This window comes from Centropristis striata, chromosome 15 (assembly GCF_030273125.1).
Source record: "Centropristis striata isolate RG_2023a ecotype Rhode Island chromosome 15, C.striata_1.0, whole genome shotgun sequence".
NCBI lineage: Eukaryota > Metazoa > Chordata > Actinopteri > Perciformes > Serranidae > Centropristis > Centropristis striata.
In genome coordinates this window covers 8599193-8619952 of record NC_081531.1, presented here as the reverse complement: position 1 = coordinate 8619952, position 20760 = coordinate 8599193, and the positions used below count along the sequence as shown (strand labels likewise).

At 38.8% G+C, this 20760-nt stretch overlaps 1 protein-coding gene across 7 annotated transcripts in view; it reads left to right on the top strand.

The window, feature by feature from the left end:
• LOC131986535 (vacuole membrane protein 1-like) overlaps positions 1 to 20760 on the top strand; it is a 65907-nt gene that overhangs the window by 38472 nt on the left and 6675 nt on the right. For all 7 annotated transcript variants that reach the window (XM_059351538.1, XM_059351541.1, XM_059351539.1 and 4 more), the window contains 3 exons: positions 586 to 666; positions 1059 to 1175; positions 6232 to 6293. In XM_059351538.1, coding sequence (XP_059207521.1) covers positions 586 to 666; positions 1059 to 1175; positions 6232 to 6293 — 260 coding nt within the window. The remainder of the gene's footprint in view (positions 1 to 585; positions 667 to 1058; positions 1176 to 6231; positions 6294 to 20760) is intronic.

The following is a 20760-nucleotide window of genomic DNA, read 5'->3' as shown; positions in this document are numbered from 1 at the left end:
TAAGTTTCCATGCTAAATTCTTCATTTGTTTTAATGTGGCATTTGAAATGGTTTCAAAGCATTTTTTAGAAATAACTTCAAAAACATTCCAGCCGGCTGCACTCATTTATTTCACACACCTTTGTGGTATTCCCTGTTCCACAGAAATGCTGAGGAAATACACTGGAAAAACCCTTTGCTCTAATTTGTCCTCAATAAATGTTTCAGTATCTTAATTTAATTATTTGAATCCAAACAAATGTACTTTTCAATCTGAAATGAACCAGAAATTAATTGTAAATAATTTAGTATATGAACTATACATTTGAAAACTGTTTTATCTGTCTGTTTTAATCCAGTATTCACAAAGAAAGTGTGATGTGTGTCTGATAGAAACTGTAGAAAAATAATAAGTTATAGTTATTTTTTGCAATTTGCTAGTTAGTAAAAATCTGTGAAACAGTTTTGAGATGTTTCCTGTAAATAAAGTGAAGACTTCATTATGCATATGGTATATATACACTATTTTATCAATTATCAGCTAACATCAGCAAGTTTCTGTGGAAAATTAAATCACACATTTTTCCTACTTCTGCCCTTTTTCAGGACTTTGGCACTAGAGCAAAAGTAGCAGTGCAGAAACTCATCCAGAGGGTCGGATTCTTTGGGATTTTAGCCTGTGCCTCTGTAAGTCCCATCACACATAAACTTTTTTTTATTCTATAAAATATTTTTCACCCTTATTATGGGCTATATCGATTTAAATAATTTCATAATGGTCACACTCATGTTATTACACTTATACTTGTCTGACTCCTGCCAAAGAAACAACATTTCTGAGCTGTTAAATAAAGAAAATAAACAAAAAATATATTTTCTGAAATGTACTTTTATTTGACAAGTGTCAGATTTTATCTTGGTACTCTCAGTGAGCTTCTGTAGGTGTGTCTATAACATACATGTGTTTATATTCTGCTACATTGTTTCCTGCACTTTCTCTGTATGATTTATTTTATATTTTTTAGGTGAATTAACACAATGTCAGGTCTAATATCCACCTCTGTTGTTTTTTCCTTTAGATTCCAAACCCCTTGTTCGACCTGGCAGGAATTACCTGTGGACATTTTTTGGTTCCCTTCTGGACTTTTTTTGGTGCAACGCTCATTGGAAAAGCAGTCATCAAAATGCACATTCAGGTGAGCTGCAGTTAAATAATATACATGCTTGTAAATAATACCAGGGCAGATTTATAAAGAATGAAAATGCACTTTTATACAGTACTGGATAATGTAGTACTTTTCTGGTACATTTCATAGAGAAAAACATATTTTTGTGAAAGTTTTACATGTTTAATATTGTTCTGAAGGAGAAGTGTGTAAGATAAGGACTCACACTCATGTACAGCATCTCTGTACTGTATTCAGCTGGTAGTAGGGAGGCCATTTTGTGCAGCCCAAGTAAGGGCAGTCAACCATTTTGTGATCGCAGCTGCAGCACCCCCAGCACACTGTACAGTAGGCAGGTCAGACGACAGCAGATTGAGAATTTATGGGAAAGTAAAAGATACATCCTAAAGCCTTGAATAAGAAAGTGCTGTTAGGAGACTTGGCATCACGAACATTTCTTCTAATCCTGGAAAATCCTCAATTTGCGTCCAGGAATTTGCAGTATGTCTGTGATTACCGTCAGGGGCTCGACTTTTGTTTTCTATGCAAACGTTTGGAATTTGCTCACTGTGATTCAGAGAGGAAGGGTTAAAAGCAAAGCTTTTTCTCACTCTGCCTCATTCCTTATCATACGCAGAAAGCATTGTCCTGCACTAAACTGAGAGAAAAAGATGGGGGGGAGGTGGGGGGTGAACCAAGTGAGCGCAAGCTAAAGCTGATAAACATTGTCTGTGGGAGGTGATGGAGAAAGAGAGAGGGAGAGATGAGGGAGAAGGGGGTGGGGGGGTTGCATGCATGGCAGGCACAATCACACACACAGTACCAGATTACACCCAGAGGTCCCAGGGGCCCCCACGGACAGAGGTGTATCCCTCCCTGCCTCACGGAAAGAAAGACTTCACCCGGCTCTCCGGCATGTCTGGGGGGCCCCAATCTCTCCTGTAGCTGCTTGGTTCAATTTTCTTCAAGCTCAGGTTTTTGCTTCTAATGCAAATGATTCAGGAGTTTACAGCATGTGAGCAGAAAACATGAAGTATTAGTAGAAAGCGCGCTGCAGAGCAGGTGACGTTCTCCCTCATGGGCCAAGACTAAACAAAAGGGGATTTTGAGGCTTGTGTGTGTGTGTGTGTGTGTGTGTGTGTGTGTGTGTGTGTGTGTGTGTGTGTGTGTGTGTGTGTGTGTGTGTGTGTGTGTGTGTGTGTGTGTGTGTGTGTGTGTGTGTGTGGGCGTTAAACTGTGAATGCTTCAAAGCTAGTTTTTGATCTGATCTGGGTTTGTACCTGTGCTTCAGGTGTGTTCTCACTAGTCTCCAAGGAGAGGCTTTTTATTCTCTGCTGCTTCCTTTTATGCTCATTAAGCTTCACATGTGAATGTTAACTGTTGAATGGTTAACGTCACCAACGTCACTTGAGGGTTATTATTTACTTATTATTACTTTATTTAACAGATACAATACATTGAATGTGAATATTATTAACTTTTCTGAAAATATGCCAGTGTTAGCCAGAAAGGCACATTATCTGTAGTCACATACATATTCAACACAAAATCAATGGTAGTGTGGCAACAAAAAATAAACAGCATGACAACACAATATCAGGCCAGGTGGAGTGTTAATATTATGTACAGAGATTATGATGAGCAAGAGTAGCTCCTACACTAAGCATAAGAACAACAAGTAAGACAAAACAAAATACCCCAGTGTCCCAGTATTCACAAGTTTTATTTCTGTTAAACCAAGCTCTTATTGTTGTGAGTGTTAACCCAGTCACCATTTTCTGTGGTCCAATTTTCACTGTAATGTAATATATATATATATGAATCCTGCACCACTATGGAAATAGCAGTCATGTCTAAAAGTATGGAGAGCTCAAAGTTATAGTTATAATGCCATAAATCAAATCAATTAAAAAAAAAAAAAAAAAGTTGAATTTCTTCAATTATTTATTTTGAAAAAATTGGAAAAGAAGGTCATCTATATGGACAACATTTTTCCAAGTGCCCACAAGTTAGACCAGTATTGGGGTGAAAATGGGGGCTCCACATGCTATAAATATTGAACTATTTACATTTTTACAACCTCTCTTATCCTCTCCTCTCTGCTCTATGCAGTGGTGGAAAGTACCTAAGTACATTTACTCAAGTACTGTACTTAAGTACAATTTTGTGGTATTTGTACTTTACTTGAGTATTTTATTTTATGTAGATTTTTTACTTCTACTCCACTACATTTTGAGGGAAATATTGTACTTTTTACTCCACTACAGTTAGCTGACAGCTTTAGTTACTTTTTAGTGTGAGATTTAGCATAAAAACATGATCAATTTAAAGTGATTAGACATTTTTTCTTTAAAATTAAATTCATTACAGTATATTAAGTTGTTAAAATGAGCCCTATGTTTACTAAATTAAAACGCTGCATCAATACAAATAATCAAATAATATATTTTGAACATATAAGTGGGTCCATTCTGCATAACGAGTACTTTTACTTTTGATACTTAAGTACATTTTGATGCTGATACTTTTGTACTTTTACTTAAGTAGGTTTTGAATCAAGGATTTTTACTTGTAGTGGAGTAAATTCACAGTGTGGTATTAGTACTTTTACTTAAGTAAGGGATCTGAATACTTCTTCCACCACTGGCTCTATGTAAACAGCCTGCATTCTGTCAAAGTTTCACTGACTTTTTGTCATCTAACTGTTGGTTTTACCCATGGCATTCAATCACAAAATTATTTTTGATGAAGTCTCATTAGTTAAAGCTTCATTTGGGTCACTTTTCCTGATGGAAGCATTCGTCACACATAATACATTCAAGTACCCGTTGAAAATTTTTAAATCTGATGACAATTTCTGGCTATGATAAATGGTGTCAATTCAGATCTTGCTGGCAGATTGTGGGGCTCAGGGGGTTAAGCTTTAGGACCTTGTGAGGATGATGGGTGATGTCATGCGGGGCACTTTAGATTGGCGTCTTTGCTGAGGACAGAAGAGTGTGAGGTGTGGCAGAGGACATGGACCATCATATCGCAAAAGTGAAATGAGAGATTGTTATTGTTACACCCTTAGACTTTTTAATGTGAAAGTTGACACAGCATTTAAAGCAGGATGCACCCACTTCCACATAACTGTCAGTTCACTCGCCGCATCCTCATGGTTTTTGATAATGAGTGTTCTCTTTCTGTAAACTATCGAGAACTGATGTAATGCTTCCCCGTTTGTTTGTTTGTGTGAGTGTGTGTGTGTGTGTGTGTGTGTGTGTGTGAGATAAAAAGGTTATGACTTGGATCCTTATCAGCATTATCAGCTAACTGAAATCAACGACTCAGGACCATGTCACCGTCAGTTTCCGAGAAGACACATTTGATGCATCTTAGTGAGCTTTCCTGTGTCTACCATCTTGTTATCCCTTCCTCCTTGTTTTGTGTTGGATGATAAATCACCTGTCAGTGCCTGTTGAAGCTATGTGGGTGCACAAAAGCTATGTTCATGTGCATTATTCAAAGGCCTCTTTCTGAACTTTGGGTATAGAAGTTGCCATGAGTGGATTTACATGCTGTACTGTGTCATGTTTGTTTTCTGTAAGGTACAGGAGTAGTACAATAACCTAATAACCTTTTTTTTTTCTTTTTTTTTTTTTTACTGTTGCTGATGTCAGTTAAGTTTTGTTACTTTTGTGTCATTGCCAACATTTTGACTGCAACGATTTTGCTCATTGTGCAGAACCTTTGATAAGGTCCTGAGACCCACACAAATGAAAAGATGACCAAACACATGTTTGACCTGGTTGGCATGTTAAATAACATTTTAAAGACTGCTGACACATGAAATTTAAATTGTTATTGTTATCTGAGGTGTAAATGTGACATTCTTGGTGTTGTACCGACGTTGCTGTCACGTTTACTTTTTCTTAACTTACAGTGTAAATGATCACACTCTGTATATTCCTACTGTTTCCTCTCTATCAACACTTTCTTTGTTTTTAAATTGACTTAAAATTATTGGTGATCCTCATTAAGCAGTTGCTAAAATCCTTCCAATAAGGCCAGTTTCCTGCATTTGTACTTTAAAACCTTTTGTCAAGTCGTGGCCAAATTTAGATACAAATTTTTTCGCCATAGACTAAATCTTCTTCTTACTTCCTACACATTTATATTGAGTGAAATATTCAAATCCAAGTTGACATTTTTATGGCTCCATCATTACATAAAATGGAAAATTCTAGATGTCTCATGTATCATTTTATACACTTTTCCCTGTAATTCGGCAGTATATATTTAGTATCTTTTGAAACCTTGGGATATGGACTAGAATTTAAAATAAGGTTCTGTGGGTTTCAACAATCCTTTTCTGCACAACACGAGTTTGTAATGATGGACCCGCCAAAAGCTCTGTTGGGTTAAGCCTTTCTAATGGCATGTTTAAGGCAACCTAGATGTTACTGGATCAAACCACATTTTTAGTGGTCAAAATGCATGTTTGTTTATAAGAATACAGTAACAACTTAGAGGGGAAAAAACAGAGCTTGAAAGATCAGTTATTGAGTGCATGTTCCTGCCCCCCTGCAAGAGGACACAGGGCTGATAAGAGCCGGAGTGGCTGCCAGTCTGGTCCTTCTGGCCTGATGACTAAGCAAGAATCAGACCGGACAGGAGCCGGCCTCCAGACCCCCTCTGAAGCAATGACACATCTCCTTTGACTCCTCTTCTCTTCTGTCCATCCATCCTTTGCATTCACACACACACACACACACTCCTGATGACAGCCACAGCGATATATTGACGTAGTGTACAGTATTGGTCGTGTGTCATACAGGCTTGGCCTTTGATTTCTTGCCCTCCATGACAAAAGGGCGTCTTCAGGACTGCTTTTAGACCAAACCGCCTTGGTGGTGCAAGGCATGGGCTCGGGCATAATGGGTAGTGTGTGTGTGTGTGTGTGTGTGTGTGTGTGTGTGTTGAGGGGGAGTTAAGGAATTACTGATTGAACTATGATGCACGTACTGCCTTGTTCTGCACCCCAGCAGTGACCTCATGGTTCAGTAACTGACTCGCTCTTTCTGTGTGTTTCTTTGTCATACAGAAACTGTTTGTGATCGTCACCTTCAGCAGGCACATAGTGGAGCAGATGGTCTCCCTCATCGGGTGAGTAAGCCTCAAACGGGTGTGTGTGTACTTACGTGCGTTTGTTTGCTCACCAAAAGTACCCTGTCGGGTGTGCAGCTATCACACATGAAAGGGTTAAAGCAGAACTTGACGGTTGAGGGATCTTTTTAGGTGGTCATGTGGCATTCAAGTCATCTATGTCCCTTTGTGTGAAATCTTCCTCCTCCTCCTCCTCTCTGTGGCTCTGATGAAGGTCATGCAGAATCAGGGGTGGTTTTGAATTAAACAATGTGATTTTGGAAGATGTCTTGTTGCTTTATCTTGTTTGTAATACTTTGTGTAGACCTTGAAACAGAGGTTTTGTCACATTTTGTTCCCCTTTTGGCTCCTCACTCTGCTGTAATAGTCTACATGGTGATTAATGGCTTGGATTTTTCCACTGGATGACTATGGGCATGAACATGTTCCAGTTGCTTCACAGGACGGGATGAACTCTTGTCTATCATAGAAACCTCCTTTCTGCGTTATCCCTCATGATGCATCCATTTAACCAATCAGTTGTTACCTACCTGATCTCATAGGGAGCACAAGCCAAAAGAGAGGGCCTCCTCTGAGTGCAAAGATGGGTCACCTCGATCTGACCTTTTTAACTTTTTTGATAAATAAGACCCTTCAGGTGTCAGACCTCTAAGGCATGATGTGCTAATGTTTATTAGCCTTGGACCTCGTGGGAGGAAAAGTTAGCGGTGAGTGAAATTTCACCAAGGAAATGTATTTGTGCCAGTATCTGTGTATGCCAAGCTGGAAACGGCATCAGGGTGGTGTTGAATATGCCAACAGCAATAAGTTATTTTGTAGGATTAAGACACCAGTTTTATCATGAAGCCATTGCAGGCTGGTTTTTAAGATGTTTTGACAAAACACCTACACACACACACACACACACACACACATACACACACACACACACACACACATACACACACATACACACACACACACACAGCTTCTTGCAAATGAGGGCTAGATTCAAGTTTTGAAAGAGCCTTGGTGCTGTGTGTGGGTGCTCATGGGTGTCATGATGGGTGTCCTTGTAAAGATGCCAGGGGCTGCAGCTGGAAACTGCCCTGCTGACACACCTGCTGGTGGGAGTGCCTTTTATTACACACATACACACATAGACATTCATACAGTCATGCACTCTAGCTCTCACACACACGCACTTGCTGAAATGCTGAAATCAGGCGATGATATTGCATCAGCTCTCGTCCTTGCCATGTTGTCTTTTTGCACGTTTTTTTTGTTTTTAAAATACATTCTGGAAGTCTTTGGTCAAAGAAGAGTTTTAAAAAAGCTGTTGTTGCTCCGTAGTAAACATGTGTGTTTTTATAGACAATATTTGTTTCTTTTTTTAATGCCCAAACTTAGAAAATGCTTCAGTTGAGGTTTAAACAATGACGCTTGAATAGAACAAGATTTATAAGAAATGTTCTGTGTGTCTGTCTGTCTCTGTGTGTGTGTGTGTGTGTGTGTGTGTGTGTGTGTGTGTGTGTGTGTGTGTGTGTGTGTGTGTGCGTTCGTGTGTGTGCGTTCGTGTGTGTGTTCAGGCAGTCACTGTTCATTGAGCTGCAGACTCAAAGCGACAGATCATTGGTTATTGACAGGTTTCGGTCTGACTCACTGCCCGCTTCTTCTCTAAAGGAAGTTTCCCTCATTACAACTCGTCAACCGTCAGCTTCCTTCCTCACTGAGGCCTTTCCACCTTCACCTCTGGTTCTCTGTGCAGCTCACACTCTCACTCTCAATCACACATCACCTTATGAATGGGTGGCAGCCTTTCAGTTTTAACCCTTTAGGCACTGACACACCCCAGTGTCACTAATAACTATGCAGGTGCTTGAAAATAAATTGACACCTTTGCACCCACTTAAATGCAGACACCTGCTGTTACTACTGTGCACAATTGCATGCACACACACACACACACACACACACACAAACATTTGTCCTCTAGATGCCCTTTTTCTCAAAGGAGTTTTGTCAAATTTCCACATCATGTTCTTTTTCTCAGCACAGCGACACTGAAGCATTTGAAACCTGATTTTAAAAATGATTAACTGTTTGTTTGTTTTTTGTTTTTTTTAGTTAAGTCAATGGAAACTACTTTCTGCGAAATTTTAATTTATTGGTGTTGCATAAACAGACTCTTAAAATAATGATTTAGAGGCATGTCTGCATGAAATATTTGTTTTTTTATTTTTTTATTCCTAATCTGCTCTGTGGTCTGATAACTTTACAGCATTTGAGGTATTTTTATTATTTCACATGTTCATGTGGAGCATTTGCCATCTCTTTCAGCTGTTTTCGCTCCATGTAGAAATAAAGACACACATTTTGTCTTTATTGTGGAATTTTAAAATTTAGGCTCAGTTTGTTTTGTTTGCCAGGCTCTAAATTTAGTCTCAGTACACTGAGCGGAAAGTGTTTTACTTTGTGGGTGACCATTGGACTTTGGTCGTAGTAATTTCTTGCTCACGTGACAAAATAATACTACACAATTCATTTTCTGCACTTTGCACGTCTAGGTGAGCTAGTTGGCACACACATAGGAACACACAGAAGTCAGTGGCTCCAAATCTCTCACAAAGTAATGCTGAACAGAATGACTGAAGAAATGTGAAATGATCTCACGCTGACACACAATCTCTTATAGTGTTAAATGACATATTTGCATTGATTAAGTCTGTTAGTGTTCACACTATTTTATCCCTTGCCTCTACACTGATACTTTTATCATTTCTATTTCTGTTTCTTTTATTTTAAATTGAAATTTTTGTCCTCATTTGTCCTTTTTTATGATAGAAAACAAAGAAGGAACTCTCCATATTTAAGAACCTGAAAACATAATTTTCGATTCAATTTTGAATCAAAATACTTGGGGATTAGTTTAATCATGTTTGCTTCTTTATTTGGAAGTGATTTGATGCTTCCCGTAAACCTGATGATGGTTGGAAATAAAATAAATATTTTAGCTGTAAGTGAGACAGTGTATGAAAGTTTTTCTCATTTTTTTTTAAAGTTTACAAATCACTTAACTGTTATCTTTAATATGTTGGATATGTTATCTTATGATAAGTTATTCATCATGATTTGATTGAATTAAATGTGATAATTATCTAATTTAAATATGTTATCAGCTGCCTGATAAAACACAATCTTGAAATCTTTCACTATGAATCTTTCAGAATTGCTGTTTGATTCAAACTGAACATTTTACTTGGTGAATCCCCTGTATTACGTGCTGTAGTGTGAATTTTTGGAAAATGCCAGATTTTGAGTTTCAGTACTAGTGGAAAAAGATACTATTTATGATGTATGATGTGTGTGTGTGTGTGTGTGTGTGTGTGTGTGGTGCCTCTTTTCTTTTTTTATTTGCTTTTTTAAACAAACACTGTTGGAGGCTGTAGTGTGATTGTCAACAAGTAAAATCTACAGCACAGTACAGCAATATAGGTTAATGTATTATTTTGTAAATATTCATGTAATCATGGCAAAGGATATTTATTACTCACTTAACAGGGAGTGCCCACAAATTCTTCTTAAGTTTCATTAAGAAAATAATGTGTGTCGCACAAGGAATTAGGACAATCAGAGTTGTGTATCATGATATAGTCATATTATGTCTTACTCATTTTATAAATGACCTTGTTTCCAAATGTGGACTTCTTTTGGAATCTGTTTAAAGGTTTTTTTTACTCATTATTTAGCAGTTTAAATCAGGGAAGTAGTTTTTCTGTGAATGACAAATGGAAACTGTGTTACTGGATCTGAGGCTTAAACGTCATGAGGCTCTTAAACTGTCAGCAGCCATTTTCATCACCTCTGTTAACAAAAACGACCAAGTCCAGAGGGTTTTTTTACTAGCTGGAAATGAAATATAGAGAATATGCAAATGACATTTTTTTAAGAACAAGTTGAACATAAGTGACTTCAAATTTCCATAATACATTTATGACTGTCTGATGTTCCTTTTGAGAGCGAGACAAAAAAAAGGGTTGGTGGAAAAAACAAGTTCTGTCCTTTGACAGTTGTTCAATCAAGTGAAGTGTTCTTCCCTTTTCAACTGTTTTTCTAATTACTGTCTGTTTGGAAGCAAAAAAAATGCGTGTCAGACATTTCAAACCTGATATATGACTTTTTCTTGTGTATTGTGGAAACAGATTCTTCTACCCCTGGCAGATGGGTTTCACTCTTGTTTTCCTGTCGTGCAAAGCATTTAAGGTTAAATCTATTACCTTCTGTCAGCAGTAGTAGGATAATAATAAAGATAATTTTGCTTTGAACTGCCATAAAGTCACAATCCAACCTTCCTGGGATGCCTTTTGGGCTGATAACAAGACCTGATAACCAGGTCAGATGGAGCTGTGTGTCTGATCAGACTTGTTAGCTTTCTTATGTCCTGTGACTAATGTACAGATGTCTCCTGTTCATGGCCGGCCGTGCGTGTACAGTCATTGTTTAAGTCAGAACATTCTGCAAGCTTACATGAAGCAAAGCTTTGATCAAGATCTGAAGTAGTTGTATGTCAAGAGGTTTCATGCTGTTATTTTACTTGAAAGTGTTCATTTTGCATTTTTTTCCCCGCTAGTCATAAAAAAAACCCTGCAGAGGTTTCACATCTTTTTTTAAGCAAGTCCTGAGAGTTTGTAGATTTGATGAAAAATAATTCACACCTAATATATTTTTTAAGAATGAATGTGGTTCTTTTTATACAACAAAACTTAAACTTATAAATTAAATTATATCACCCAAAATTTTCATTTTACCCTAACTCTGTGGCCTCTCCCACTGACTACATTTATGTTTACGTGAACATTTTATTATTATTCTGAATATGACAATATCCCATAATTTGAAACGGTTCATGTAAAACAGCATTCTGTTATATATTCAGATATTCTGCATCTTAGTCAGCAGGCTGCAGGCTTAGTCAGAATGCAGCATTTTCAAATGAGGACATGAGGGATATAGCAATATCATTCAGGTTTTAGAAGCACATTCAGAATATATGTCTCAATTGGGGATTTTACTGCAGTTTGTGTCAGTTTCTGGCTTCTTTACAGTCAGCTCTGTACATTGGTGTGCTGCACATAACGATTATTTTCATGATCAATTATTTGCCTATTTTCTCAATTGAGCATCTATAAAATTTCAGAAAATAGTTTAAAAATACCAATCCCAGTTTCTCAAGCAGGACATTTGTATATTTCAGAGGCTGAAAACAGCATTTTCTGACATGTTTGCATGAAAAATTGCTTTAACTATCTATGCTATAATTATGAAAACAGTTGGGGATTATTTTGCTGCCAATCGACTAACTAATTAGTTGACTAATCATTACAGCTCTAGTGAGTTACTCTGGTTATTGTTCACAAACTAACTAGCCAACAGTTAGTGTAGAGAAGCATGTCTAAAGACAAGCCCACATTTCACATTTCTTGAAAACATCATAAAAGATGACTTTATCAACAGGTTTTTGGATATGCGCAAATACTGCAATGCTGACCTTTTCTAGAAGGTGATGAAGAAATGAATGATGGAGGCTGTGTTTACATGGTTGATCAAGTCCACCACCAGTGGAAAACTTATCTCATGCAGGAAATAGAAGTGTTCCATAATAAGAAAATTCCATAGCAGGTAATATTCTATTATTATAACCCTTTTATATTGAAATTGATATTCCACTAATATTCATTTTCATTAGCCAAAACTTATTATACTTTTTTCCAAATAAGGGCTTAAACAAGAATATTTTGTACATATAAATACACAGCCGTCCATAAAGTTGTGATATGTTTGGAAAATTTGTTTATAATGTATTTGTTTATAAAGTGTTGAGAAGATACACAGATACACTTAATCTGCCAAGGACAAATCACATTGTCACAATCATTTCATGGAAAGAGGTAAACAAAAAGATTTAATCACAACTTCACACCCTTAGAAATAATTTGTCCTATCTTATCTTACAACATGGTAATTTTCTTTATTTAAATTCAGTGTGCCAGTGAGGTCAGTAAGCCTAGAAGGACTTCAGAGAACGAACAAAACCCCTGCTGCTGTGCACCATATAACCTCATGGCAACATATTCATCTTTTTCTGTGCCCGGTCCTCCCCACCTCCTTTCTCTTATCTCAGCTGGGGCTTCGTCAGCCAGTGAGGTGGTGATATACAGCAGGAAAAGCTAAAAATCACTCATTGCATGCAGTAATGGAACAGGGAGCGTTCCTGCGTTTGACATGCTGTCTGGGCCTCCAGTCCCCTCATTTGAACTGTTGTGAGTCTGTTTGTTTAAGGCTGAATTTCTAACTCTGATTCATGCCACTTTTTTAAACAGCCGTATCTAATGTAATGTGAACAGGAAAAAATAAAAGCCTTTTCTAATTATGAGAGTGGTTGTAGAGATGAGGCCTGTTTGGTGGCTTTGTTGCTGGTGATTCATCGTCTGCAGGAGATGTCCGGTGGGTTCACACCTTGTCAGTGGTGACTGTGGTGGGATTTGGTTTATTTTCTGTAGAAATCTGGGAGAGGATGCAGTGTGAAGTAGGTTATGGTGCTGGTTATGTTTGTGAGAATGTGGAAAACAAAGAAAGTGAGAAAAGAGAAACAACAAGACAGACGCCATTTCAGTTTCATCTTATTGTATTTTCTGGCTTTGCACTTAAAATAACTAAATCATCCATCTTCTTAATTGAGTCAGACGCTCTCTTTGTCTTATATTGAGATGGACAAATCCCTCAGACTCATGTGTCAAGGGAGGCCTATCACTGTCGGGCTCTTGGGGAGAAAGGCATTGAGATGCACGGAGGAAGAGCTGAGACCTGAAAAGGTTATCCAGTAGAAACCGGTGCATGTCTCCATGAGAATGCACCCATTTCCATGTGAGTCCATCTCTAAGGCGGGAGTCCATTACCAGCACAATGGGCCTGCAGATGGCTGTTCCTGCCAGCATGAGAGGATCACAGCAGGCAGCCCTGCTCCGAGGCAGGCCAGGGGAGAGGAACGGGATGGGGCAGCCGGGGGTTGTGTGAGCCACTCACTGGATCATACTGGATCTTGAATTGAATTTTCATTATATTGTAATGAGAGTAAAAATGGACTTTAGTTGTTTTAACTGCCACCATCCGTGACTAGGCACTCTTAGCTTGTTATTGGAGTAATTATAAATCAGTTAACAGAGTTGGATTACTTCTCAGTCTTTAAAATTGCATTTTCACTGTTTGATCTAATTTCTTTTTGTGTTTATTTTCTGTATATGTGAGTTCAATTTGTGTGAGGGTTGGAAGTAACAAAAATTAAGTGATAAAATCGAGGGGAGGAAAAATGCAAATGAATTGAAAATTGGAGTGATGCATTATAAGTTATTTTGATTGTTTTAATGATCAAATGATTCTATGAAAGCCATGTTTCATCATTTTTCCTGTTTTATATTTGCCATTCACAATAAAAAAAGAAAAGAAAAACACCATTTATCATTTAAGGAAGGGTTTGGGTAACAAATTTTTTTTTAAATGATGCTGATGCTGATAAAAAAATGCTTATGAATGTTTAAATGTCTGTGAATTGAAAAATGAGTGATAAATTGCCAATTTAATGAACTTGATTGCCGGTTTACAGCAAGCAGTTTTTGTTACTTCCGCCCAAAATCAAATACAACAATCACTCCAAGCCGCAGGGAGAACTCCAGAGACGCGCCTTCTGTTCCTTCCGCCTCACTTCCCACAGCTATGAGACCACTGCCCTGGGAGAAGAGTGGACAGCAGCTCCAGTGACAGACATTCAGTTAGCGGCTACAGCAACTTGAATTCAGCCAGTGCAAACCCCAACACTGGGGGTCTAAACCTGGAGCTCCCCAACTCCTTGCCTGATCAGCAAACTTTGTGTTACTGCTGTTACACAGGTTAAAGCCAGCTGTGACCTGCGGTGCCAGGGTTTCTACTGGCTCAATTCCAGTTGTTACAACATCTTTCTGAAGCTCCACGTCCAGTGCAGCTCCTAGAAGTAACAAATGTGTTGACAGTTAAACAGACCAGTCAATGAAGCTGAAGTTTATAAAATGAATTTATGACAAAAAAAATTATTAGATCACCCTTATTTTCTACAATTTCTTGTTGATTTTAATGCCTGGTACAACTAAAGGTACATTTGTGTGGACAAATATAATGATAACAACAAAAATAGCTCATAAGAGTTTAATTTAAGAGCTGATATCTAGACATTTCCCATGGTTTTCTTGATAATAACCAAAATCATTATCAAGAAAACAAGGGGGTCTAACATTTTTTTTCCATGACTGTATATCTTTCAATTAACATACATTTCATCACTTTCATTATTAACTCGTAAGCATTTTCCTAAAATGATAAATGACACAAATGTGCTGTGAATAATGATTGTAAGGAAATACACGACCGCCCATCAAGTTGGAATAATTTTGTTTTCAGACACAATCCTCTGTTAATTGTGGTTTAATTTTCATTGTGATATGTTTGGAAGAAATTGATTAATAACAATTTGAGAATATATACTCTTTATCTGTCAAGAATAAATCACATTGTCACAATCATTTCATGGATAGAGGTAAAAAATCTTTTATTCCAACTTTAGGGGGACTGTGTGTTATGAAACATGCCTTGATTTTCATCATATCACAGCTGTTTTACTAAATTACTTAAAGGTCTATCTTTAAAAAATACCCACTTGATTTGTGTAACTCAAACTGTTGTAGCCACATATTAGCTTCAGACAGTATGAAAAGGAGAAGTGATGACAGCAAGCGAAATTTGTTAAGTTCATATGAATTGAAAAAATTGTGAACTCAAAATCCATTTTCTTTTTTTGTTCCGCTTTCTTACTATAGCCTAGAGGTCACCACACATTCTTCTGGACATTAACTATAAAACTACTGAAGTGAAGTTGGGTCACTGGAGAAGTGAGATTGCTGAGAACTATACAAACTATTCTGGGTTTCCACAGTAGTGCAGTTATTTGTGTGCACGTAAAAGTAGTAGAGTTTAGGGGGGGAGTGTGTTCCTGCTTGTTTCAAGTGAATTTCACAATCTTAAACATGCACCCCTCGCTCATACAGAAACTAGGTTTGCATGGTTTCAGATTGAATGTATGGCTGTCTGGGTTGAAGGTAACTGTGGCCGGGTCCTATGGGTGAAAGTCACCTAACAGGAAGGTGTTTGTTTTTATGTTCGTTGTGTCACCACATGAGTGTGTGTGGAGCAAAATGCACCAGATTGGGGCAAATCATTTTCTTTATCAATCTGAATTGTTGGTCATAAATATAGAGGACAAGTATAAAGTGAAGTGCAGCTTAAGTTATTCTACATGTGCTGATATATCCAGCACCGTAGCAGACTGCAGCTTTTGTCTATCTTTTTGTAGAAGAATACTGCATTAATGAATGCATTTATTTAACCATTTACACCCATGTCACATCACTGCAACTATAAATAGTCCTCTTTGAGCCACATGAGCAAAGTCTTCCCGTTAACCCAATCTGCCAGAAGGGAGTATTTTCTGTCCTATTAGTCACTGGGTGCTCTGGTCACCTGAGAAGCACCCTGACAAAGATGGCATTGATCAGTCCTTCCACGGCCTGCCCTTCTCTCCTCAAACACAGTCAAACGCCTCACTTAGGATGACGGGATCAGAGGGAAACAGGGCGAGACAGTGGGAGTGAGGGATGGTGCGGCAGGTCGTGGCCGACTCTCTTTTTATACAACGTCGTTAAGTTTAATGTGAGGCCCGGCAGGGCGTCCATTTTCTCATCTCCCCCACTTCCATTCTGATTACCTTGGCCCACAAGCTCTGCAGAAATACAGAGGCAGTAACAGTCAGAGAGAGGCTTGACTCTGAGCCAAAAGGTCTTACCACAGTCATTTAGAATAATATTCAATCGCTCAAGAAGAGTTATTGTTCACATCGTGTACTGTACGCCTATTTCAGCAGTTAATAGCACAATGAGGGACTCAGAAGGCGCACACAAAGATATGAGTGTAATTGTAGCTTTGATGAGTAAGTGTGTATGTGTGTGTTTGTGTGAGACAGAGAAAGACACAAAGAGAGGGAGAGGTCAGATGTGTGTTCCAGGTCTGGTGTCATATTATGTGCCTCTTGGGCACAGTGTGTGTGTGTGTGTGTGTGTGTGTGTGTGTGTGTGTGTGTTTGTGTCCTAGGACTTTCTGCTTTATTCATCCCTGATTCATTTGTTTTGGTCCCCGGTCTCACACTCTGTGCCACACTACACACGGTGTTCGCTCATCAAATCATTCCTACACATGCTCTGGCTAAGGCTATGAAATTACTAATGTATTTATTCATCAGGATGGCAACTGCCTTGTATGTTGTTTTAGGAAACAGTGTGCCATTGATTCATTTTTAGAGCAGCTCATTTGTCAGGGGAACACAGCCTGACCTTGAGCTCTTAATCAGCATCATCCACTGAAGTGTATTGTTTTGTGAATCCCATGAACATCGTAATGTGTGCTGTTATTTCACCAGTTGTCATGAGTGTGTGTGTCTGTCTGTGTTGTGTTGAGAGTAGTCATCCCAGACAGGACCTGACTCAGAGGCCAGCCGGGCAGCCACCCGGACCCCTTTCCCTCCCCACCCTGCCTCCACCACACCTCAGTCAAAACAGGCATGCTGTCCCCCATCAGCCCGAGTCACAACAGCAACAAGTATTTGAGATTTGGGTGGAGAGATAGTAAGGAGGGTCAGTCGTGATAATTCTTCCCAAAAATATGCTCAGTATTGTCCAGTTGCGGATCATCCATGTTAAGCCTCAGCCTGAAAAGCAGGACCACCATAAATCTTAATTATGAGGAGGTTTGAGTTTTATTTGTTTTATCCCAGACACATAAATCATTTAGTTATTATTTTATTTTGTCAAACTTCAAAGATTCACCACTTTGAACAGAATTTATTACTTTCGTACTAAATCGTAGGACTAGACCGCCATGAGATCTTAAATCACTGTTTTATTATTCCAAAACAATTGAGTATTTTGCTTTTTGCTGTATTTTCCACATTTCTTCTGTGTTGCTGCAGCACATTAAAACATACTGTAGCAAGATGTCGCACAGACATCAGGAACTTTCACTTGTCTGCATTCGGTGGCTCCTAACCACAATCTCTGCAGCATGTAAACTCAAATGCATGGCTATATTGTACAGTATGTACAACTGAACAGAAAGTAAATCACATAATTATAATCCCTGTTGACAGCTGGTCTGTTGTTTACTTCTGTACAAGCTAGGGCTGTGTATTTGCAAGATAATTGCTATATGATTTAGGGTGATTAAATACTATATTGCAATTTATTAAACAAGGCAATATATGCCACGATAATCCTGATCTATGTATTACAAAAAGCTGGCATAGAATAAAGAACACACCACCTTAAAAAATGAAAATAGTTAACTTTTTTATGTAATCAGAACAGTGGGATATAAATTAATTTGCATTTATCACAGTCTCTGTAAAATCTAACTTCTTACTAGCACTTTCTGTGCAATCTGTCTCCTCCTCCATTTAAACTCTTAATTACAAGTCAATACATTGTTGTTGAGAATCACCAAGTATAGTATTGTGATACTCAGGTGTATTCATACTTTCTTATAGCCCTACTGCAAACTTTGTTACAAAAAAATTTAAGTTAATTGACCTTACTGGCTGTCTGTATGCTGATGTCTTCCTTCTTGTTTTGTGAAGTCAGGCACTTATAGAGCAGCCAGAGTAGAACGAACTGTCTTGAAGCGGAAGATATACAGCACATTGTGGCTTTTCACAGGTACGTAGTAACCTATGTGGTTGTCTGAGCAGCACGTCAAAGTCTATACGAACCACACAGACACTGTACTGTATACTGAAAAAGTCCCTCAGAAACTTTTGTTTTCACTTGTTATCCTGCTGTGTTGGATAAGTGACATATATTCCCTTTACAGGGCAGTCGAGCTTTAAACGCTCTCAAGTCTGTGACCTTGTTTCTTTGGTGTGTTTTTGCCCTTCACATTTATTTTACATGTTATAACGTGTTCATTTAATACCTCCTATGTGTTTCAGTATCTGACTTGCTGCAAAGTTTCCCTTTTGGAACTCATAAATACATTGAACTAGAAATACAGTAGGTGTTGTTATCACCGGGGTCATTTAAAGAGGTTAAGGCATTGTCCCATAGGAAACAATGTCACCAGATCCCATGCAGTGGCCATGACATCACAGGATGGATGGTGCTCTACAACTCTTCTTCTACTGTTCTTCCATCTCCTTCTCTATTTCCAGCTGGCCTGTTGCTGCCGCTCTATAAGCAGCCGTCTGACTTGTCTGGATTTGTCTCCTCTGGTCGCGTCTGACTCATTGAACAACCCTTTCTCACCATTGGAAGGGTCCAGGCCTGGTTACACAGTGACCCAGCAACCTCCACACACCTCCACACCCAGACCAAGAGGGTCTGTGTGGGCATGCCGACCCTGAACCTGGGGGGTCACAGGGGTTTGGAGGGCTGTTTTATGTGGCTGTCTGGGAAGTGAGAGGAATAATAGACTGCTATAATTGGTGCCCCCTGATTTCCTGGCAGCACTGCGGGCACCCAAGAGGATAGCATGTGTCCGAGCTTGTGTATATGTGTGTGTGCTGGCTGACACAGATGGCTGTGGAGCAGGGATGTGATAAACACTGGGCAGGGGGATCTCCGTCCAGGAGTGGGCTCCATGCTTTAGTGGTGAAGTCATTGGGAAAAAGCCCGGTTGAACTGGAGGAGGAACAGACACACACACACACACACACACACAGATATTACCTTACAACATTTGCACGTGAATCCAAATTTTCCCCACAATAAAGTAAAGCATGCTCTACCTCCCATAATTCCATTATTTAATTATTCTAACACTTAATAAAAATCTAATTGGAGCAGTAGTAATTCATAAAGCCATGAGCTGATAAAAAGAAACGAGTCAGAGCGACGGTGTTTTGCACAGAGACGGTGTAGAGGTCAGAGTCTCAGTACCTTAGGTCAGAGTGCTGCCTAACCACAGTGTGTGTGTGCGTCTTGTGGCGTCTGTGCTGTTATGTTAGGTGTGAACTGTGGCCCTGTGGAGCATTGGGTAACACGAGCGATTGCCTAAGCCAGTTGTTGTGATGATGTCGTAACCAGTTGGACCTGGCCAGGGTTTGGCTGTCATGTGAGCCCTTGTTCTCTATCATCCGCTGCGTTAGACGTCAGGGCACGTGTGTGTGTGTGTGTGTGTGTGTGTGTGTGAGGGTGGGTGAGTGTGTGCGCACACTTTCAGGATTTCATTCAAATGAGAAATTGTTAATTTTATGAGTGTATTTGTGTGTGTTGGAGTGCCATTGGAGGTGGCAGACTTCAGAAGGGGCAGACAGGTCAAAGGTCTCCTCTGACTCAAGGGCTGTGGAATTTAGTTTTCACGAAACGAACACAGGACGCCTAAACACGCTCCACACTGTGAGAACAGCAGCAGGAAATGATAGTTCATTAAAAAATGAGAGGCTGACATGGCACTCACAGATTAACCCTTCACAGGAATAATCAACCCTCAGGAAGTTAAGTTGATGTGGGATTTTCCCTCCGTATCTACTTGTTTTGTCAAAGCTGAGTTTCCCCAGATTTTTTTCCTGATTTTTAATCAAGTTATACTTGTGTGCAGACAGGGCATGTTTTTTTGCAGGTGTCGGTTACATGACTTTTTTCCACAGAATTTGTAATCACTGAGTCCTTATCACTCAGTGCACCCCTCCTTTGATGTACCATATGTAGGCTTTTTGTATTTTATTGTCTTTTATCATATGTCATGCTGCAAAAACCAGCTGCCCTCAGGGGATAAATAAATATAAAGTGGAATAGCTTCAGTATGAAAATGTACATTTCCATTCCCCCTGATACCACATGTGAAGCTTTTTGTACCTAATAGTACATTTAAAGTTACAGATGTAAAGTAGAGGATGTATTTATAACTTATAACTGCATTTGCTACTTTGAAAAATTAGACAAAAGTATGTGAATTTTCTTAAGAAATATCTGTTTGTCATCTGTAAGTGCAGATGTCTTGTATTGTTCACAGGGAGTTTTTTATTGTATTGATGACCCATTTTGTGTAGATGTGGGAGCTGTATAGACGGCACAGATCTCACAAATCTCCAATGACCCCTTACCTTTTTATATATATTTAATATTTAGAATAATTTTCTTTATTATTGAAAATATTTTTTTTACAAGTAAAATATTTATTCTGTGTGTGTGTGTGTGTGTGTGTGTGTGTGTGTGTGTGTGTGTGTGTGTGTGTGTGTGTGTGTGTGTGTGTGTGTGTGTGTGTGTGTGTGTGTGTGTGTGTGTGTGTGTGTGTGTGTGTGTGTGTGTGTGTGTGATGGCAACTGGTCAGTTCTAAAAAATCCAGAATAGCTGGTTACATA